Source organism: Camelus ferus, chromosome 5 (assembly GCF_009834535.1).
Source record: "Camelus ferus isolate YT-003-E chromosome 5, BCGSAC_Cfer_1.0, whole genome shotgun sequence".
In the NCBI taxonomy this organism is placed as follows: Eukaryota; Metazoa; Chordata; class Mammalia; order Artiodactyla; family Camelidae; genus Camelus; species Camelus ferus.
The window spans coordinates 69,942,942-69,966,809 of NC_045700.1; the positions used below are offsets into that span (position 1 = coordinate 69,942,942).

General features: G+C 42.0%; 1 protein-coding gene and 1 long non-coding RNA gene across 2 annotated transcripts in view; one reads left to right on the forward strand and one right to left on the reverse strand.

Moving 5' to 3' along the window:
• KIAA2012 (KIAA2012 ortholog) overlaps positions 1-19,412 on the reverse strand; it is a 109,413-nt gene extending 90,001 nt beyond the window's left edge. The window contains exons 1-4 of the mRNA XM_032480058.1: positions 19,033-19,412; positions 17,579-17,863; positions 3,480-3,639; positions 1,313-1,468 (exon numbers count right to left, since the gene is read on the reverse strand). Coding sequence (XP_032335949.1) covers positions 1,313-1,468; positions 3,480-3,639; positions 17,579-17,863; positions 19,033-19,116 — 685 coding nt within the window. The 5' untranslated portion in view covers positions 19,117-19,412. The remainder of the gene's footprint in view (positions 1-1,312; positions 1,469-3,479; positions 3,640-17,578; positions 17,864-19,032) is intronic.
• The window catches only part of LOC116663745, a 101,750-nt gene that overhangs the window by 34,015 nt on the left and 43,867 nt on the right, over positions 1-23,868 (forward strand). Inside the window, exon 2 of the long non-coding RNA XR_004320051.1 lies at positions 10,947-11,003. This is a non-coding gene — a long non-coding RNA (uncharacterized LOC116663745). The remainder of the gene's footprint in view (positions 1-10,946; positions 11,004-23,868) is intronic.

Genomic DNA, 23,868 nt, shown 5'->3' on the forward strand with positions numbered 1-23,868 from the left:
CCTACAGCATCAAAGTTAAAGATATTAACTGGAGACAATAGGATATTTATGTGGAAGGGCATAAGGGAATGGTGAGGTGTGGAGGGGCAGAAGGTTCTAACACAGGAGCATTGCTGGGTGAGTTCACCACTCTTAGGACACGGGTGGCTCAGAAACTTGATATCTTCAGTGCTTCAGAATCAGCTGGTCTCAGGGATGTTGACCCACATTAGCCAAAGTGCATAGAGACAAGGACATCCATTACAAAGAGAAATACAGTTGCCTGACTAGCATGTTTCCCGCAGATGAACTACATATGGATCAGTTATGACCAAATCTCCCTGGTGCCAGTATCAAGACTTGAGGGAGGTGCATGGCAGGAATGTTAATGGCACCAGCCTCTGAGAACCTGCCACGTCCTTCCATACTCATTTGAGAGATCAAATTCTCTACTTATTTTGACCAGGTCCTTTCCCAAGTACAGGGCTTGGTTAGGCACTACTATTGTTTCCGGAAAATTCTTGTTTTATTTCAGAAAAATTAACTTTATATTATGTTAGCCTCTTGTCCTTTCCTTCTCTTTTCTCAAAAACTTTGGTTCTAGTCAAGACCCTCTTCTTTGCCCATTAGTGCTACCCAGTCATCTTGCCCCATCTCCCTTAGCAAAGGCAACTCTGGCTCTTTTTATGCTTCAGGTTCCCAAGAATAATAGTGATAGGTGGAATCCCCATAGCACTGAGCAGCTTACAGATGGTTCACAATAATTTTCTGTGCAATAACGAGGTAGGTCTTATCATCCATTAGAGAGATGGGTAAACAGAAGCTCAAAGAGGTTAAGTGATTTGCTCAATATCTTACATTTAGTAAGAGAAAGAACAGCCATTGCAATCTAGATTTCTGGCTCCAAGGCCTGTAATTTTCCTTATGATATTTACATAAAACCACAGAATTAAAGAATGTTAAAGTGGAAAAGACCTAAGAAATTATCTCAAATCTAGAGTCTAGACTTGCACTGTCCAATACACATGTGGCTATTTAGATATAAACTAAAAGTAAATAAAACTTTAAAACTAATTTTCACAGTCACACTACCTATGTTTTAACTGCTTGATGGCTGCATGTGGCTAATGGCCACTATGTTGGACAGCACATATTACAGAACATTCCCTCACTGCAGAAAGTACTGTTGGACAGTGCTAGTCTAGGCCAACTCCCTCATTTTGCAGATGAGGATAATGAAACCCAGAATCCCTAGACTTTATTTTGGAAAACTTCATTTTAAGCTGTTAAAAATCCAAGTATGAGAGATCTGGTTTGATAAAATCACATGTACCTTGTTCAAAAGATTTTCTTTGTTGAATCCAAAATGGAGGAAAGACAGGCAGGAGGTGGTATTTTGGGGGTACACCTGAAAGATCCTGTTGTGGACTGAGATTCTTTGGTGCATTAAGTTGACTGTCCTGGAGCAGCACAGAATCCTTGATGTAGCCTGAAGAGTAGGTCAGGAGTTATTGGTGGAAACAATGGTTGCCAGTCTAGAGGTCTTGAAGATAACTACTTGTCCTAGTCTTACCTTTGGACATTGCCCATTAAGGAAGACAATCAGATGGGAGGGATTAAAAAATCAGAGAGAACCCATCAAGAGTTCTCTATCTGGTGTCTTTGGTGCCTCTGGTCCTGGGCCACATGTGTGCTGCTTCAAACCCACCATTCCCCAGAACTGGATCTCCCTGGTAGAAGAAACATGGCTGCTTCTTTGGCTTTGAGTAAAAGGCTCCTCTTGCCTCAGGAGAAGAATTTAAGTTTTCTCTTGGATGTATCCTGCTTGCTTCTGTAGCCCTCACGATTCTCAGTCCACTCCTTAAATATTTATTGAGGACTTACCAGTGGTCCCATCTCTGTGCTAGGCAGTGGGGTAGATACAGAAGAACCAGACATGGGTCCTTTTTAAAGGCACTAGCCTGTTGGAGAGACAAAACTCTCCTGTGCTCAACTGTGTGGCCCCATGTGTCAGGGTTACATAAAGCCAGAAAATGAGGATCTCAACACTGGCTGAATTTGTCAGAGAAGCCTTTGTAGAAGATGTGGGCCTGAAGGGTGGGAAGGATTTATCATAGGAGTGGAACAAAGGGACCAGAGAACGTGCTAGCATCACAAAGGTGGTGAGCTCTGAGATGAGTGGCAGAGGCCACAGTATTGCTATTGCTCCTCCAGCTTGAGGGTCTCACCCTCAAAAGGGTCTTTGGTGAGGAATTATGGCAAGGGGCCCAAGAATGCACATACAAGTGGATTTTTTCTTAAACCACACATTGTAGCCATATGACTTCCATAGAAGAGTCTAGGACATTTTTTTGATGTTAAGAGGGGCTCCCCTCCTTGAAGATGTTGGGCCTGGGTTATGGGGCCGTGGCCTCCTCTGCCCTCTGCCCCACCCAACAGTAAACATATCTTTGGTTAAGAGTTTCTTTCTCACAAGTCTTAGATAAATGGAACTGCCTAGAACTGTGGCCCTGCCGTGAATGTAAAACCAATTACTGGACAAGCCCACAACTCTCATTTTCCTTCAAGTCATCACTTACTGGGCAGAGAGTTGTTTTCTCTCCTTTCCCAAAGTAAACCTATAAACCTGTAAAGCGAGAAGAAAGTCCGTCTTCCTCTGGTCCTGTCTGTTTGTTGGTGCTGAAGGAATGGCAGTTAGCCGAGTAGGCATTGGCAGATCCTGCTGCTCACCCCTCTCTTCTCCAATAGGTTTACCAAATAAAATATGGGATGTCCAGTTAAAATTGAATTTCAGATAAACAGTGAATACTTTTTAGTAGAAATATGTACCAAATATTGCAAGTTTAACTGTTTCTGTGCATGAGTGTGTGTGTGTTAATCTGGGAACTCTGATTCCCAACCATTTCCTATTTTTATTTTTAAGCCTTTATGAAGTATGTTTGGGGGTCTCTGTTCAGCAGCAGAGTGTCCGTCTCACTCATAGATGAATTGTACCTGAGAGCCGCATCTTTAAGAGGGGGAAGCCTAACATTTTTATGTCCGGGGGGGTCTGAGGTCACCTCCACACGTTGGGAAGAGTGTGGAGCCGCGCGTGTGGGGAGGATCTGGCTTCTGGTCTCAGCTCTGATTTTGGCCAAGTGACCTTGGACAAATTACTTTGCCCCTCTGGGCCTCTTTTCCCTTCTCTTGTAAAAGATAGGAATTGAACTGGAGGATCTGAAGTCCCTGAGTGGGGGAGGTTGGGCAGCACGGTCTAGGGGGAATCTGGAGTGTGAGGCCGCTGAGAGGTGTGAAAGTGAAGGCGAGACTCCAAGCTGCAGTCCCTCTGCAAATGCTGGGGAGGCTAGAGGGCGAAAGGTATGGTGGGGGCTGGCGAGCTACCAGGATTGAGCACCTTTAACACAGAACTGGGCCCAAAATTCTGGTGTTCGAGGCCTTGATAGGAAAAACGTTCTCACACTGGAATGTGAGGCGGGGCAGCTCAGGGTCTCCCCACTGACCTGCACATTGGAGCCGGTACGTGGTGTCAGGGGGCCATGTCCGCAGGAGGCCACGGAGGTATCTCTTGGCTGAATACCCAGGCTGGATCTGCCGTAGGCCCTGGCTCTCTGGTTGGCTTCGGAAGTGGAGGTACGGCTGCCAGGCTCTGCCCTGTTCTCTCTGTGGGGACACCAGTCAGGAAACAGCATGGCTGCTGGGCCCTGAGCCTCCCAGTGATACAGGCTGGTTAGCACAATCCTCATCAGTAATCTGGGAGACTCCCAGAAGGTGCCGGAAGGCACCAGAAACAGATGCCTCAGCCAACAGACATAAACCAAGAGCCCACAGAGCAAAACTCTGAAAGGCCCCTGTGGATTTACAGTTGGAAGGAGAAGGAGCAATGAGAAATACCAGACCCTGTCTTGAGATGGAGCATCAGAAAAGGATAAAGGGCCTCAAAAGAAAACACATTACTTAGTTCAGCCTGTGGAAATCAGTTTAGTACCTTAAAAAGCACAGCAATTTTCAGGAAAGCCAGCTTGACAAAGCAGCATCAATATTTAATGTTTGTAATGTGAATAATGGGACAAACTCTGTCCATGTTATAGGGAGCATGGCATTTGAAAATACCTCGTTTTGCTGCATTTCATTGCAATCAGGGAGCAGTTTCTGGAAACCTGTCTGCCAAAGTCACTATGCAGGACATCATGGGAGATAAATGTAAATAATAGCATCTTACACTTGGTTAGGGCTTTATATTATACAAATAACTTTCACCTCATTATAATCCTTTAAGGTAGATGAGTTAATATCATAACCACTTAAATGAGGCAGAAACTCTCTAAGGATGATCCCTCGAGCGCAAGAATAGCAAACATGTGGTACTTCTGTTGACATCTCTCCCTCTCCTTGTGGCCCATGGCAGACATTATCAACAATCATGGCATTTTTTCCCCCTTAACGGAGGCACTGGGGATTGAACCCAGGACCTCATGCATGCCAAGCACACACTCTACCACTGAGCTGTATACCACCACCCCCAATCATGGCATTCTTGACTGATGAATTGATTGTGATCTCAGAATCCTTCTCTTAAAATTAAAAAAAAAATCAAGTCATAATTTATATATAATAACATGCATATAGCTTAAATGTTCAATTTAATAAAATCTGATAGTTGTATACACCTTTGTAACCACCACATGAAACAAAATATAGAACGTTTTCATCAGTCCAGAAAATTGCCTCATGCCACTTTCTGGTCAATGTCTTCACACCCACCAGGTAATCACTATTCTCAGGTGAGGTCAGTAAGCCACTGGTCTGAGTTTCTTTGCCGTGTCCTGCTTGAATTTTCCAAGGAAGGGTTAAAAAAAAAAGAAAAAAGAAAAACATGATGGTAATATAGAACCTGCTTGATGAGGGGAGAGGAAGACCTTAGGGTTGGGTCCTTGCCCTGCTGGGCAGAGCTGTGGTTTGCTCCCATTCTGATGTATTCAGAAGATGGAAATGCCACAAAGGGCAGCCCACAGCTGTGGCTGAGGATTCAAGACCACCAGAGACTCCTCTTTAGCTAGAGAGGGTTGAAAAGCCACAGTCTATAAAATGAAGGAATCTCTCTGCTGGGGAGAGAGAAACAGGTAGCCAGGGCATCATTCATTCATTCATTCATTCATCCATCAAACAACTCCAATGCCGGCACTGGAGAAAAAGTGATGAGTAAGGCAGTTTGATAACTAATAAATAAGTTGAGAAGTGATAAAAGAAAGCATGGCTTATTATTCAATTGGCTCTACTCTCTTAGAATTAGTTAATTACATGAAAGCTTGGAATCCAAGTACAGAGCACCAACTGAACCTTGATGTCTGGACAGTTTATGTGGCAGGTTCTTCAAGTGCAAAAAGAGCCTGAAAAATTCAGACCCACGTAAATCTTGAGGCTTTTTCTGGAGGACTAGAGAGAGAGTTGTAGGGAAGGCAGTGGAAGCAAAGTGACTTCAGTTCTTTCACTCACTCCATTTTTTCATTTGGTCATGCGATAAATATTTGTTGCACAGCTTCTGTGTGCCAGGCACTGTGTTAAGCCCTGAAATGTGGAGCCATTAGATCCAAGGCCTTTTCTGGATGAACTGGAACTTCATTTCCTCCTGTAAATCTTTGCTTCCAATGACTTCCCTCTGGTTGTGATAAGACCAAGCCTCCCCTGAGATGCTGTGTCCCCTGTGCAGGTGGTGTGATGCACTGTCTGATCTGGACAAGAGCCCCTTGTTGTTTCTCACTGGTGGGCATTTCTGATGCAACTGCACTAGACTGCTTGATCAGTGGGGCAGGGAGTTGCCGAGAAGTTAGGGAACCCCTTATCCTGGAATTTGGCATATCTAAATACATTTTTGCTTAGAGTTTGAAAGCTGATCTTGGCTTCTGTAATAGGGTCCTATTGCTGCTGTAACAGATTACTACACACTTAGTGACTTAAACAATATGAATTTGCTATGTTACAGTTCTGGAGGTCAGAAGTTTGAAATGGGTCCCACTGAGCTAAAATCAAGGTGTTACAGGGCTTTCTGGAGGCTCTAGGGAAGAATCTGTTCCTTTACCTTTTCCAGTTTCTAGGGGCTGCCTGCATTCCTTGGTTTGTGACCCCTTCCTCTATCTTCCAAACCAGCAGCGTTGGGCTGAGTCCTTCTCATGCTATCTCTCTGGCTCTCTCTTTTGATTCCTTCTTCCACTTCTAAGAATCCTTGTGATTATACCTGGCCTGCCTAGATAATCCAGGATAGTCTCCCTGTTTTAAGGCCATCTGGTTAGAGACCTTAGCTCCATCTGCAACCTTAATTTCCCTTTGCCATGTAACCTAATATATTCATAGGCTCCAGGGATTAGGATGTAGACACCTTTGGGGAGGGGGGCATTATTCTGCCTACCACAGCTTCTTTAAGTTTTTTCTAGTTTTCTGGTTTCTCTTAGTAATTTCTCTAAGTATGCATATGAAATTGGTTGATAAATTTCACATCCTATTGGATAAACTGAAGCACTGAAGAAGGCCTAAGGAAAAAGATCAGTCAGGGTTAAATCTATCCACTTATTTCCAACGTGTGGATGATATGTTAAGTGGAAAAAAGCAAGATACGAGAGAGACTGTGTGCAATGACAACCTCATAGAAATTTATTTTATAAATGTATAATCATGGTGGAAAGACTGAAGAAGATACATTACAATTCTAATAACAATGGTATTAGGGTGCTGGGCATAAGATTACAGATAGTTTTTCCTTCTCTCTTTTTTTATATAATCAAAATCTCAGTAAAATGGTTAGATTGTATTTATAAATGGAAAACATGCTAAAAATTTAATTTATTTTATTGAACCCACCCTCCTCCTAAACATTCTCCACATTTCTCTATTCCTTCTCCAACATTATCCTGGACCGTTAGCCATCAAAAGTTACTCTAAAACATAAAAGGAGACAGAAGGGAGCCAGGAAGGGAGTTTCTGGAACAGGGAAATAAATGACAGCAGGAGGCTGGCTGCTGATGGTTCCAGACTTCTCAGGCCTGCCTTGGCTTTGCTAACCAACCCTGCTCTTGGTCTCTTCTGAAATGAGTAATTAGTGTGCACAGAGAGGTCTCATATCCACATGCCAGCATCAGTGCTTCCTCTAACGAGGGACTTGCTCTGGCCCTCTGCCTTCCCAGTGCCCACCAGGCCTCCATATGCAGAGGGGCGAAGGGGCGCCCCTGCACCTGTCCCCATCCCCACACGGGCTGTCAAGGCCCCCCACCCCAGTGCTGGCAGGCGAGGGTTTTCAGCGGATGGAAGGAGCCAGTGTGGGCAGTGCTTCCGCTCATGGGGTGGCAGGGTGCCAGTATCCCCAGGAAGACAAGAAAGGCCTGGATCACCAGCTGCCATCGTACCCTACAGGGTGGCCAGTCTTTGTGTGCAGGAGTCAATAGAGAGGTGAAGAGAGAAGTCCTGAAAACCCAGGACTGGCAAGCAAAGCCTTCTGTAATTTGACCCCACCCACTTCTCCAGGTGAGAGCCACACCTAAGTACCCTGACTTTCTTCTGTTTGCTCTCCCCTCTGGGACTTCACTCACCTATGCCTAGAGAGTCTCTCTCCACTTATTTTTACCACAAGACTCAGCTCAAATTTTACCTTCTCCAAGACGCCACTCAAGATTTTCCTAGTAAGTAGCAATCACAGTCACTATCATCTACGTACTTTGATAGTATTTTAATAGATTATAGTCCAGTGCCTCTCATAGACTGCCTTGCATCAAGTATCACGGGACACAAATCTGCCTCCCTGACCAGATTGTACCTGTGGGTAGGGGTTATGGCCTCCCCTGCCACACCCTGGCAACAAATATGTTCATCTGACAACTATTTGTTGAGAATTTGCCATGTATCAGGCACTGCTAGGCACTGACTAATAAATACTCAAGATGTTAGCTCAGTGGAATGGGAATCTCCAAAATGTCTGTACTTTGTGCTGGCCACCTGTGCCTTGAGCTGCCCACTCCAGTCAGAAGTCCTTCTTTCTGGAGGAGTGCAGCCAGAGTCTTCTGCCCCTGGGTTGGGCTTGCTCCGGCAAAGGCCATGCCTTAGAACAGAGGGTGTTTACCATTGTTATTCTACCTGTGCAGGTGTGTCTGGAGCCAGACTTGGGGCTGCCAAGTGAGTGCAGTTGGAGTCGAGGTGGGGGTGAGGTGGGAGGGGAGATATGTGTGGCCACTTGCAGCTGTGGCTGGAAAGTCTTCTCAACCCCAGCCTGACTTTAATCAGCCTTGTGTAAACACCACCACTTTTAGCCAGCTTTCTCTGCAGGTTTAATTTCTGAGATTCCATGCAAATGATACTATCTTTCCCAAATATTTTTGGTGGGCATGTGTTCTGGGTATCAAGCCATTAAGAAGAGAATCATAAAGTGTTCTGAACTTTCCCATAGTTGCAATATTGTAACAGGGTTTGATTCCTGACTAAACTATTTGGCATCAAAGATCTGACCAGCCATATGTCACAAAAGCAAAGGTACAACAACTAGAATTGAAAACAGAAAAAATTAAGCTTCAGTTCCTATAGAGCTCAGTCTTCTTCAGTCTGAAACCTGGTTTCATCATTTACTAGCTTTGGGGAAATTACTTGCCCCATCTGTGCCTCAGTTTCTTTATCTGTCAAATGAGGATGATAAAAGTGCATACATGCAAAGAAATGAAGTTGGACCCTTACCTTGTGCATATATAAAAATTAACTCAAAATGGATTAGATTTAAACATAGAGCTAAAACCATACACCTCTTAGAAAAAAACATAGGGGAAGAACTTCATGACGTTGGATCTGATGATGATTTCTTGGATATGACACCAAAAGAACAGGTAACAGAAGAAAAATAGATAAGCTGCACTTCATGAACATGTAGAACTTTTGTGCCTCCAAGGGCACTCTCAGGAGTGAAAAGGCAACCCATAGAAAGGGAGGAATTATTTGCAAATCATATATCTGGTTAAGAGGTTAATATCTAGAATGTATAAAGAACTCTTACAACTCAAAAACAAAAACAGCCTGAGTTTTAATGGGCAAAGGACTTGGCTAGACAATTCTTGAAAGATACACAAATGGCCAATAAGCACATGAAAAGATGCTCAGTATTACTTATCATTGAGGAATGCAAATCAAAACCACAATGAGGTACCACATCACACCCATTAGATAGCTATTATTAAAAAAACCCCAGAAAATAAGAAGTGTTGTTGAGGATTTGGAGAAATTGAAATCCTTGGGTGTTGCTAATGGGAATGTAAAATGATGCAGTGACTGCTATGGAAAACCTGCTATGGTACGTCAAAAAACAAAAAATAGAATTACATGTGATCCAGCAATTCTACTTCTGGGTATGTGCTCAAAAGAATTAAAAGCAGGGGCATCAACAGGTATTTGTATACCCATGTTATGGCAGCATTATTCGCAATAGCCAAAATGTGGTAGCGATCTAAATGTCCATCTAATGTCCGATCTAATTATCCAACTGATGAATGGATAAACAAAATGTGGTATATTCATATATTGAAATTTATTCAAAGCTGAACATATATTCAGCTTTAAAAAGAAAGGAAATTCTAGTACATGCTACAACATGAATGAACCTTGAATACGTTATGCTAAATGAAATATGCCAATCACAAAATAACTACTATGATTTCACTCATATGAATTACTTACAGTGGTCAAATTCATAGACACAAAAAGTAGAATGACGGAAAATAGGGAATTATTGTTTAAATGTGTACAGAGTTTTTTTTTTTTTTTGAGTAAAAGTAGCTTTATTTAGAGAGAGAGACACAGGGGCGGCGGTGGTGGCACTGGTTAAAGTAAAGGTAGATACACACTCTATAAACAGAGTGATGGCTTCTTGGAAGGCAAGAGAGAGAGAGCGCCAGAGTTTTAGTTTTGCAAGATGAAAAAAGTTCTGGAATAGATGGTACTAATGGTTGTATAACAATGTGAATATACTTACTGCCACTCAGGTATATATTCAAAAATGATTAAAATGGTGAATTTTATATTATGTATATTTTACAACAATAAAAATTACCCACCTTATAAAGTTGTTGTTATGATTAAATGAGATAGTAAGTATAATGTGCTTAGAATGGTGGTGGGTATAATAGTGTTTCATAAATATTAGCTGTTATTATAAATATTCTCTACCTAATGGCTGTACAAGGGAACCAATGGATGAAGTACATAAAGCCTAAGAAAATAGAAGTCTACTGGATCATATAGATGGCTTACTATGAACGTGTTACCTGCAACACAGATTAGTTTTAATGAAAATCTGATTTGTGTTCCTAGAACTGTAGTAAAGGGTTTTAAGGGATGTGTTGGAAGACTCAGTTCCTTTTTTAAAAATACTGTTGAAGACTCAAAGATATAGAGAACAAACTTGTGGCTGACAGTGGGGAGAGCGCGGAGGGGCAGTGTGGGGTGGGGAAATGAGAAATACAAACTTTTGGGTGTATGATAGACAGGCTACAAGAATGTATTGTACAACACGGGGAGTATAACCAATATTTTGTTATAACTGTAAATGAAATGCAAGCTTTAAAAATTGTATTAAAAATTTTTTTTAAAATGCCTTTGAAGTAGGAGAGATGTTTCTTTTCCCTGGGGCACATGAAGTCTTCAAAATCAGGCCCTCTAGGGGTTAAGAGTAGGGCTTTGGAATCAGTTGTCTGGGCTCCAATCCTAGTTTCACCACTTAAATGTGTAACTTTGGGAAAGTTACTTCAAGCCCCAGTTTTTCCTGCTACAAAATGGAGGTAATGCTGGTACACAGCTCATAGGCTTATGCAGATTAAATGAGGTTATAGAGATTAAACTCCTGGCTTACATCAAGTATTCAACAAGTGTTAGCTTTCATTGACAATACCTTTGATCTCATTGTCATGGATGACCCATGATTCTCTCCTGATCTCCCCTACTTCTAGGTTTTTTAAAGGCTCTAAGTACAACTGCTCAGGAGCTGCTCAAATGGAGGTGTGCAGGTAAGTCACTCTTTCTCCCCTCCACTTCCTTGTTGCCCACTTGATGCCTTGGTGACAGCCGTCAGAGCACTTCTTAGGGACACTATCAGACAAGTAGCAGGTTATTGATTAGGACTTGCAAAGGGAACTTTGTCTTCTTGATCTCTGGCTGAAAGGATAATTTATTTTTCTTTCTATTGTTTTTGTATCTTTGTATTTTGCATAATGAGCTGACATTATGTTTAGGATGGAGAAATAAACTTTATTCAAAAAATGTTATTTCTCACAATACTGCTTAATAAAATAGTAGCCTGAAGGTGCCTTATGAGTTAGATACTGACTAAAAACACCAACTAAAGAGTTAAGCACCTCGAGTACTGAGATGTGGGGAGAGATTAGGTAGTGGAGAATCAGTAGAACAAGGTTGAGAATACTCTTAAATGTAACCACATTTATAGGGGAGATGGCAGGTGCAGTACAATCTTGGTTGAAATCAGCTATAGTAATCAAATCCTGTTTATTCTTCAGTGGGATAAAGAAATGGGGTGCTTTGTGAATTGAATTTTAAGAGCAAATTGTTTTAAACACATTATTTAATCAATGTACCATGTTGGACATTTAAAAAATCTCACTGGATTTACAAAATTCTAAAAATATGAGTAAGAAATACAAGAACAATGTGAGAATTATTCAAAATTGCCAATGACTTGAGAGGTACTTGAGGATTCTACTGTGCTTGGAGAGCATCATTATGACCATCATTTAGATACTACCCCAAATGATGATGATGGTTATTTAGTTTTCATAGCTATCTGATTTCTAAATATATGATGGGAAGCTGATTGATTTAGAGACCTCAAGAAGAATGGTTTTCACTTTGAGAATGTTTGAACAGTATTTCCTTCTGTTTAAAAGAAAAAAAGCAACATATCTGTGTGTATCTAGAAGAGTAAGAACTCTGACATCTAATCTCTTGACTTAGCATTTATCTTTGCTCATTAGGAAGTTGGGCCATCAAGAAAGTTAGAGTAAGTGTGTGTTGCACTATAAAACCCAGACATATTGCCATATGCATTCATTAGATTCATATATAGAACTGGAGATGGTGTGAGATGCTTTAAAAATGTACTTGTACCACCCTGCGACAGCCTTGATTCCCTCAGGTCTGAGTGGAGCCTGCGTTAGGTAGGTTTCCTGATTCACAGCACAGACAGGAGAGAGCCTTCTGTGAGCAGCACTACTGTCGGTTACCCAGCCTCGCTTTCATCCCCCTCCCCATTTTGGCTCTTTTACTTTGAATGTGGTGTGTTTAACTCTTGAACTATTCTGTCTGGATAAAGAAATACTGATCCCAAGGAACAGATGGTGTGGTTATTGCAGGGCTCAATTTGCAGCACTGTTTCTGTTCCATCTTTCTGCCTCATCCCACCTGGCTCTCTAGGGTTGTATGGGCTCTCCCTTTCATGGTCTACCTCCGTCAAACCCACAGCTTTTTATTTCATTAAAAAAGTCCCATGACTTAAAAAAATAATGTTTGGTGGAAAGATATGCGTAAATAAAACTATAACTTATAATCCCTCCACCCATGGTTAAATTGTGATATGTATCCTTCTGCTTGTATAACTAATTTTTAAAAATTGGGATTATATTTGAGAGGTAATGTTTTCCATACTGTCTAGTGTCGATTTCTGGTGCAATTATCTACATGGCTGTATAATCCTGAGTGAATTACTCAAACTCTTTGTGCTTCAATTTCCTTACCTTTAAAGTGGGATAATAACAATACTTACCCCCAGGACTGATACAAAGCATACATGAGTCAGGCAATGGAAAGCACTTACAACAGTGGCAGGAACATAAAAAATACTCAAAAAATGTTGATGAATATTGGTATTTTCATTATATGAGTACTTTTACAACCTGCTTAAAAAAATACAGTGTGTATTTTCTCATGTTATTCATGAATAATATATGACTTTATTGCCTGACTGAAAATCCATTGTGTGACTGTATCATAGTTTATTTAATCAAGGTTCCATTGTTGGACATTTACCATTTTCAATATTTTATATAGCAATAAATAACCTTGCAGTGCACATTCTTGTGCATAAATCTTTGGCCACATCTCTGATAATTTTCTAAGGCAAATTCCTAAAGATCGAATGCTGAATCAAAGAGTATTAGCCTTTTTTAGATTTTTGCCAAAATGCCCTCCAGAAATGTCACATGAATTTGTGCTGATACATGAGACAGTTCATTTTCCCCACAGTCTTCCCAGCACTGGATATTATAATTTAAAAAATTTCTTGCCAGGCTGTAGTTTTCATAATCAGATGGTGCTCTGTAGTTTCCAAAGCTCTCCTCTTATGAGGTGTTCATTGTCTTTAATCCCAGGTCCCTCTTGAGTTGCTTTTCTTCCTATTTTAACCTATCATGTCCTCTAATCTTAAATTCCTGTCCTATTACTGCTCCCAACAGTAATTTCCTTTCCTTTCTGATTTCCTCACACCATTTCCCTTCTACTTATTCAGAATTAGACTACGGTGTTCTGTTGGTACAGATATGTGTTGTAAATCTAGTAGGTAGATACTTCAGGAAGACAGGAATTTCTTTTTCTCACTGAGCCCAAGTCTAACTAAAAATGAAGCCATCCCCAAACAGACTCATCTACTTCGTAGAGTGAAAAGATCCCTGTTGCCCAAAAAAGCTGGGCTGTATAGACAAATGTCTGAAAGCTGTGGAAGGTATTCTTGCTCTGGGCTGTAAGCCAGCCTACATATCACTGTCCGACCAGGAAAACAGAAACCACTCTAAATATTTAAACACAGAAAGAATTTAGTTCAGGGAATTGGTTATACAGGTGATTAGAGAGCTTGGAAGCCAAAAAGATAATGAGGCAACACTGAGATTAGTAACAGCAGGAAGCCAGCCCTTCCCCTAGGGAAAGGACAGAGGGAGGAGCTGGTAGGTTCACCTTGAGGAAGCTGGAGCCAAATGGCCCTGCCAGTCTGTTGGGAGCTGGACCACAGAGGTGATGCAGGTATATTTCACCACCACAGGTAGAATGAGAGGGGAGAAATACCCTGGCTTTTCTCTTCTCCATCTCCGATCTCCTTCGTGTCTTCCATTGGCAAATTCAATTAGAAGCCAGTTGACACAGATGTTTGTGGAATTACATGTAGCCTGTGGTCAACCCCACTGTGATGCAGAGCAAAGTAAGGTAAGCTGAGGAGTGAATTTAAGGACAAACAGGCCTGGCACAGTGACTTCTGGAGACCTTTTCAAGTCCACAGGCAACAGAGTGAAGTGCCAAGCATGTGGGCCCTGGAGAGGTAGCCAGTCCTTTGTTTGAATCCAGGCTGTGTCATTTACTAGCTCTGAGACCTTGGCCAAGTCACTTAACTCCTCCAAGCCTCAGTTTCCTCATCTACAAAAAGGGGCAAGAAAAACCATATCTTGCAGGTCATTGTGAAAATTTACTAAAATAATTGGTTTCCTTTCATCCAAGAATTTGTGATTTTAAGACAAAGGACAACTGAGTATTTGGTCAAGGTCACTAAGCTTCTCTGTATTTTGAAAGAAGGAAAAGTGCAGAGGAACTTTCCTTTTGGAAGCTCTGCCTCAGATGGAGTAGATGATAAATTGCCCAGTAATGATACTGGCGGAATACTACCCAAAGCAATCTACAGATTTAATGCAATCTCCATCAAATTGCCCACCATATTTTTCACAGAACTAGAACAAATAATTCTAAAATTTATATGGGACCATAAAAGACCCAGAATTGCAAAAGCCATTCTAAGGAAAAAGAACAAAGCTGGAGGCATAAATCTCCCAGACTTCAGACAATACTACAGAGCTACAGTAATCAAAACAGCATGGTATTGGCACAAAAACAGACATACAGATCAATGGAGCAGAGTAGAGAGCCCAGAAATAAACCTACACACCTACAGTCAATTAATTTTTGATAAAGGAGGCAAGAATATACAATGGAGAAAAGACAGCCTCTTCAGCAAGTAGTGCTGGGAAAGTTGGACAGCTGCCTGTAAATCAATGAATTTAGAACACTCTCTCACGCCATACATAAAAATAAACTCAAAATGGCTTAAAGACTTAAACATGAGACAAAATACTATAAACCTCCTAGAAGAAAACATAGGCGAAACATTCTCCAACATAAATCTTAGCAATGATCTCCTAGGGCAGTCTACCAAGGTAATAGAAATAAAAGCAAAAATAAACGAATGGAACCTAATTAAACCTATAAGCTTTTGCACAGCAAAGGAAACTATAAACAAAATGAAAAGACAACCTACAGAATGGGGAAAATATTTGCAAATGATGAGACTGACAAGGGCTTAATTTCCAGAATATACTAACAGCTCATACAACCTAATAACAAAGAAACAACCCAGTCAAAAAATGGGCAGAAGACCTAAACAAACATTTTTCCAATGAAGACATACAAATGGCCAATAGGCACATGAAAAGATGCTCAGTATCACTAACTATTAGAGAAATGCAAATCAAAACTACAATGAGGTATCACCTCACACCAGTCAGAATGGCCATCATTAAAAAGTCCACAAACAATAAATGCTGGAGAGGCTCCTACACTGTTGGTTGGAATGTAGTTTGGTGCAGCCACTATGGAAAACAGTATAGAGATCCCTTAAAAAACTAAAAATAGACTTACCACATGATCCAGCAATCCTACTCCTGGGCATGTATCCAGAGGGAACTCTAATTCAAAAAGATACATGCACCCCAATGTTCACAGCAGCACTATTTACAATAGCCAAGATATGGAAACAACCTAAATGTCCATTGACAGATGACTGGATTAAAAAAGTTGTGGTATGTATGTATGTACGTATGTATGTATGTGTGTGTATATGTATATACATATACACACACATATACACAGACAAACACACACACACACACACACACACACACACACAATGGAATACTCCTTAGCCATAAAAAGGAATGAAATAATGCCATTTGCAGCAACATGGACGGACCTGGAGATCATCATTCTAAGTGAAGTAAGCCAGAGAAAGAAACACAAATACCATATGATATCACTTATATGTGGAATCTAAAAAACTGAGACAAATGAACTTATTTACAAAACAGAAACAGACTCACAGAAGTAGAAAACAAACTTGTGGTTACCAGTGGGGAAAGGGGGAGGGTGGAGGGATAAATTGGGAGTTCAGGATTTGCAAATACTAACTACTATATGTAAAATAGATAAACAGCAAGGTCCCAGTGTATAGCATAGGGAACTATATTTAATACCTCATAATAGCCTATAATGAAAAAGAATATGAAAAGGAATATATATATGTATATATATTCAACTGAATCAATATGCTCTACACCAAAAATTAACACAACATTGTAAACTGACTATATTTCAGTAAAATTTTTTTTGAAAATAATACTGAAGGATGATCTAAGAAACATTGAAGATCGATTGATTCATTCCATAAACATTTATGGGTACTCACTTTTTTTCTGGAGACTAAGATTTAGACATGGTTCCAGTCCTCAAGGAGACAGCAACTGATGGGCAGAGAGATCAATTGCAGTGTATGATGGTATGGGAATGTTCACAGAGAAGGGAGTGATGGGCTATCTCTCCCTAGGGAAGCTTCAGTGGGGCGATGACATTGGAGTTGTGTTTTGAAGGATGAACAGGAGTTTTCCAGCTGTAGAAGCATATGCAAAGAGTGTACGAAAGGGCACTTTGTGGAATAGTGAGCTATTCACTTGGGCGGGGCCTTGAGTAGTCCATATTCATGGCGGTGGTTAGAAAAAGTGGCAGATAGGGCTAGAAATGGAAGAGAAAGCCAGTGCATGAAAGGCTTGGTATAAGAAGCTAATGGCTTTATCCTGTGGGAATGAGAAGCCAGCAGAGACTTTTAAACTAACCCACCATCTATAACCTAGAATTTCATGAAGTGATACTTCTTCCCAGCCTCTCTCTTGGCCTGAATCAACCAAAGGGATGATGCATGCAGTCATGTAAAGCAGGACCCACTTATACATCTCTTAAGACATTAGAAATTATGAATCAGAAACATGAGCACAGGGCTTTTCCCTTAATATTAAATTCAGAATGGAAAATGTCATTAACTTATCCTGCAGACGCTGAAGGGCTCAAAGTAAATATTTAAAATGTTCTCCCTCTCATTTCCACAAAGCCAAGAATATCAGAGGTGTGATGATGATGCTTGTGGCTCTAAGACAGAATTTCAAGGATTCTGACGAAATGTCTGCTGGCCCCAATCTGTCTGAATGCTGAAAAGAACTTTGTGTTTCTCCAAGCAAGGGAAAGGAAAACACAAAATGATAATAATATAACCCCTTATGCTTTTCAGAGCCCTTTTGTGTATATTATTTCATTTAAGCCTCCTGATAGTTGCATGCCATGAGGACAAGCCCATTTCTGAGATGAAGAAATGGAGATCTGAAGGTTTCATACTTTCCTGGGGTCTAAGAAGTTACACTCAAAGCTACAACTGGATTTCTAGACGCATAGGCCATTGCCTTCCCTGAACCCAGGACACAGTTCTGCCTACCTGTCTCCTTCCATATGCCAGGATGGCTTCTTTGAGGTCCTGAAGTGTGTGGAGTTCAAGATCCAGCCTCTTCCTGTGGCCTTTGGGGCGGTAGGGGCCTTTTCTTCTCTCTTCAGGGGTCCATGCTGATATGGCTAAACCTTCTGAGTAGAGGATCAGGGCACCCTTTCTAGTGCTGAATGTTTTAGGAAGAATGAGACTCCACATGTGCTGGTCAGCATTGTCCTCATCCTGCAGTTTGCTGGCCAGGATATAATCTTCTGGGGACTTCCAGTTCAAGTAATCCTGCAATGGCAAGGAAGCACCTTGATTGGTCCATGTTGGACAAGGCCCTTTTATAGCAAATACTGCTTGTGCAGATATCTGACTTGCTTTTAGTGACTGGGTTTCTCTGAATTGCTCACATGATGTCACAGAACACAGTCACTCTTCTTAGCAACTGATTTTCTTCTCCACGTCTCAGAGTTAGGGGAACCCAGGGCACGGTTCTTTTTTACCCCATGTAACTTTCAGGAGAGCCATTCATGCCTGGAGGCTTAAACAGGGTAGAGTGTAGCTTCCAGATCAGTTAAAATTTCCTGGTATGCAAGGGAGTTATCAAGGGCAGCAGGTAGCTTTGAAATTAGACCTGGACTAGCTGAGAGTTTAAATAGGAGAAAACCATTCCAACCCATCACTTTGGCTGTATGCAGGGAGAATGTCTATACATTCCAGATGCCATGTAACATTACCTAATTTGGCTGTTTAGGAGCCTATAAAGTAGTTACATACCTTGTAAGTAAGTAAATGCCATTGGCCACAGAGGTCCTTTGAAAGTTTGTATGTCTTTTAATACAAGATAGGTCAAATATCATGACAGACTACCATAACAATGGAAATCTCTATGTGATCCAAAAATTTTCAAATTACCCCCAGTAAATTTCTTGTTCCTGGCAGGATTCAATGAAATAAAATTCCAGTACAGCAAGGGAATTTTGCCACCCTTTAAAATCCTCTAAAATGAGATTTTTTTTTGCCTATATTAAATGTGAGTCTTGTGGGTTGAATTCCAGAAAGTTCAAGGAAGCCATTGAGCTGGCACGAACATACTCAGCATTTCAACCACAGAGCATGATGTCTAAAAAACCAAACAGCCATTAGCTTGCCTAGAACTCAGGTGAAAATTCTGGTCTTGAACCAAACCATCCAAATTCTAGACAATCTGGAATCTCCTCCAGTCTAAAGCAAATGAGGTGTTAAGTCAGCGTGTGAGGGGGAGGAAGAGGGTGCCAGTGGCAATCTCAGTGTGTCAGGCAAACGACCTTATTTTCTTGAGTTTCACCCAGGAGGAGGGAAGATCTCTCCCAGTGACCCCCACCACCTCACCACAATACAAACCAAAACACAGCAAATGAAAAAACAGCGCGTTCCTCCCCCGCCCCCCAAATAGGCCTTTATTCAGTTATAAGACTCACCTCTGGTTCAAAATAGACTTCTAACTTCTGTTTGTTCTGGACCAACTTCCCGTGTCCCCGGCTTAGGAGAGAGAGGGTGAACATGTTTTCCCTCTGACCACCCTTCTCAAGGGCAGTTCGTCTTGGTTTTGAAGGCTGAAAACTGGTCACACCTCAAGATTTCCTGAGCTCAGCAGTGAGCCCAAGAAGACCACAAACACTGGGCCTTTTATTAAATACATTTTCCCCTCGTCCAGCAGCTTCTTAATAACAACCAGCCACACAGTTTAGACAGTGTGTGTCTTTGTCGGGAGAAAAAATAAACCTCAAACCCAGACTCTTCAAGCCCTGGATTGTCTGCTCTCTGGGCAGCCTCTTGCTCCCCTTTGCCTGCACCCTTGTTGTTCGCTGGCTCCGCTGCTCTGTTACTGTGTGCATCGGCAGATCTGGGCCACGGCACCATCCTTCTCATTGTGAGCGGAGGTTGTTTCCTGGTTGCTATGGCAGCACAGGGAAGTGAAGTCTCCGAAGCCCGCCTAGGCAAGGCAGAGATGGCTGAGGGCAGGGTTCACACCCTGAGGGGAGGGAGGGTCAAATGGACATGGAAGGCACCAGGCTCCAATTTCAAGTTCTGATTGCTGGGTTGAGGGGGCACGTTGGGATATTTTTTCTGTTCTAGTACTCATCTGCTTTCAGAGTATTTTCCCCCCTTCTCCTGATATGTGAGCCTTTCACTGTCAACTAACCATTAACAGACTCAGAGGAGTTGTCTAGGTTACCTAAGGCGCCCTGTTACGTTTTTCCTTGGCTGAGCTCCAGCATCTCCTCTACTGGACATGAGACCTCTTTCAGGTGGTTGCTGCTTTGCATGAGTGAGTGTAGGACACTGGAAATCTCCAGATTCCTTTGCATACCTGGCTCTCACTAGGGGACCTCCCATCTCCAGAGGGAGGAGGTACTTGGAAGATGTGAATGGGGGGCATTTAGTTGTCACAGTGACTGTCCACTATCCTGCATATTGAAGAATGAATGGTCTCACTCTGAATGCCAATAGGACTCACTTTGAGAAACATTACGGTGGCCTGGGCTGCTTGGTTCTTCTTGATACTGACACTGTGAGGAGGACAGGACTGGGGGAAGAGGGTCAGGGGACAAAAAGACCCTTTTGCTGGTGATCTAGGACCTTGCTTTGGTCTGAGAAAGTGACCTGTCCTGTCATCTGTTATTGGAGCCTCCAGGGCAGTCCTGTGGGAGCGCCCCCTGCTGCCCTGAGTGAAGAAGTACAGCCAGTCACAGGCCCTCTTACCTTTTGGTCTCCCTCTGTGGTGGCAACTTCCCCAAGAGGCAGGCTCAAGGCTTATGGGGAAGAAATAGAGGTCATGCTGTATTATTATTTTGGGTTTATCATGGGGAATCAAGGCATTGAATGTAGAGGCTCAAAACTGAATTTAGTCAAAACCACAATGGATACCACTTCAACACCCATTAGAAATGACTATTAAAAAAAAAAACCCAACAAATAAACAAAAAGCTCAGGAAGCAGTAAGTATTAGTGAAGCCATTGAGAAATTGGGACCCTTGTGCATTGTTAGTGGGAATGTCAAATGGTGCAGCAGCTGTGGAAAATATTCTATCAGTTCCTCAAAAAATTAAACATAGAATTGCCATATGATCCAGCAATTCTACTTCTGGGTATATGACTCAAAAGATGTGAAAGCAGGGACTCAAACAGATATTTGGGCACCCATGTTTATACTGACATTATTCACAATAGCCAAAATGTGGAAACCATTCAAGTGTCTACAGACAATGAATGGATAAACAAAATGTGACATATAGATGCAATGGAATACTATTCAGCCTTGAAAAGAAAGAAATTCAGATACATGCTACAATATGGATGAACCTTGAAGACTTTATGCTAAATGAAGTAAACCAGTCACAAAGGGACAAATATTGTATGACTCCAATTATATGAGGTACTTAGAATAGTAGAATTCATAAAGACAGAAAGTAGAATGTTTCCCAGGGGATGTGGGAGAAGGGAATGGAAAGTTAGTGTTTTATGGATACAGAGTTTCAGTTTTGGAAGATGAAAGAGTTCTGCAGATGGGTGCTTGTGATAATTGTACAACAATGTGAATGTACTTAATACCAATGAATGGTACATTTAAAAATTATTAAAATGATACTTTTACATTATGCATATTTTACCACAATTAAAATCTAAAAGAAAAATGTTTGGCCAAGAAAACACAAAACTGAATTTAGCACTTTATAATCTGAAAGCGGACTGGTCAGCCTTATTGTAGAGTGAACTCCTCACAGTGGATAAGACAAAATCCTACAAAATGAGGGTTCCAAAGAGTTTCCAGAGGTCTTAAGCCATAGCTGCTCTCTCCCATCCCTTTCTCTGTCCCATCAAAGTACCAAAAGGACCCTTCACCAGAACTTCACTGAGAGAATACTGTATGTGAAACATGGTCCGTGCCCTAGAGAAGCTCCCAGCAGGATGAGAAGATGGGCATCTGTGGGCCAGTATCTGAAAGATGATGTGGCTGCGGTGATGTAGAGGTGGAAGTGAGTAGGTGCCCTAAGAAAAGAAGCAGGGACGGTGGGGGTGATGCATGGTGGTGGGCCATGTAGAGGGCTGTGAAGATGAGGGATCCTGGAGGTGGGCTTTAATGGACAGTAGTGGATGGTGAGCAGGGAAGATGAGTAGGCCTATTGCAGGAGGGATGCACAGGAAAGTTTGAGATCTCCGGGGAAGGGACAACTTCTTTGGTGTAGCCACAGCCTCAGGTCCTGTGGACAGAGAGGAAGCTGGAGAGACTGGCTAGCTGGCCAAGGCCATGAAGACCACATGTACCCTGCGAGGGGACTTTGGACTTTATTCTTCAGGTAGAATTTTTAAAGCAGGAGGGTGGTGCAATTCTATTTGGATTTTAGAAAGTATAAAAGATGGATAGATTGAGAGATGTTTGCTTATCTCATAAACTTCTGGGTGAACATTTAGGACCTTGGATTTGAATGAATTGGTCAAATAGGCCAGAAATAGTCACTTGCTAAATGGACTTTGAGTGAGACCTAGAGGGGTAAACTTCATACCAGCTGCAATAAAGTATAAATATTGCCATTTTGAAAATGCCGTGGCTCTGGGAAGAGAGCATAAGAGGAAAGTGATGGAGTAACTGGGACCAGAGTTGTCAGCCAAGGAATAACTCCAAGTTTCTGCAGTGGAAAATCTTCCTTGGAGCTCATCTGACTTGGAAAAGTTAACTCACCCATAGACAGTGAAGCAGGTCCCCAGGAAGTGATCTTTCTGAGTCTAGACTGAGGGAGCATCTCACCTGGGAAAATACCAGGTGCCCATCTGGCCCTCCCGACGCTGTCGTAAGGCTGCCAGGCCCCTCTGGGGTTGTAGTATTGGGGCAGCCAGACCTCAGCCCAAAGCGGGCCTCTCCTAAACTGTCGTGTTTACATCCATGCTGTTTAATACCGACAATGAACAGATGTACAGATCAATTAACAGACATTTAAAAGCATTTACTCAGTCCACACAGCAGTTTATGGAAAGTGCATTTAGAAAGCAGTTGAGGTTATTGCTATTCTAAAGTGCTGGGGGATCCCAGATGAAAGGCCCTTGTAACTGGAAAGTATTTATAACTCAAGAAGAAACCCTCCACACCCACGTTATGTAACACCAACACCATCTCCTGGCATGCCGGACCTGTCAGCCCATGCAGCATGTCTGTTTAAGTTACACTGTAAATTCTATAGAGTGGAGACCTTATTTTTATGGCTTGTAAAGCATCACGAATAACCATGGCACTCTGTAAATAAATAGAAACCACATGAAACAATGAAAAGAGATGTTAGTCAATGGCTGTGTCCTCAGCACATCCAGGAATTTGTCTCTTGCTCCAAAGTGCTCTGGGGTAAATGGATGCCACTTTGGGGAAGCAGCCTATGGGGTGGTGCCAGGGTCCTCACCCCGCCCCCACCCCTGCTTTAAAGGGCAGTGTGAGAGTGTTGTCTAGGAATTGTAGTCACCAGCACGGGCAGCCTGTAAGAGGAGTCATGGATGTTGCCCTTGTTACCCCAAGAGGAAGGACCAGGGCACAGAGAGATTAAATGATTTGCACAAAGTCACAGAGCAAGTCAGAGGTGAAATAAGACCTTGCCCAAATTTGGACCTAATGCTAGCCTGTTGTTCATCCCACTTCTGCAACAGAGTAGTAGCAGCTATTGATAAGAAGCTCCATTACATCATGGCTAATATCCACCAGCCAGGAAGCTGCTGACTGAGGCCATCACAGCACCCTCTTCAGCCATGAAGCTGGAGACTGGACACTGGCTCTGTGTCTGGCGGCTGTGAAAGCCTCCAAAAACTCATATCTCCCCAACCTTGTTTCTCCTCACTTTACCTTCCAAATCTAGTTGCAGGGGGGCCTAGGAAATCACAATTTTTGCTTTCTAATCTCCTGCATGGGAGGGAAGGTAGAATGAAGTTTGATAGAGCCATCTGCAGTTATCTGCCGTAAGCACCAAAGACAAGTTGTATGAGCAAGTCCAAACAAAGGACTTAAAAAAATATGGGCTGTATATATGACAGGCAGCATGGCCTTGCATTATTAAGGCTCTTTCATTTGCTTGTGTTTTATAACCCCAACTGGCCTGTCTTTGGAAGGTAGGGACCATATCTTATCATGCTTAGTACTTCCCATAGCACCCCATACATGTAGTAACAGCTGAATAAATGCTTGTTGCTTGCTTTTTAACTTGCACAGAGAGAAGTGTAATGATCTTTGAGCCAGTATGAGTGATACTTAAAAGAAGCATGTCTGTTTAAGTTAC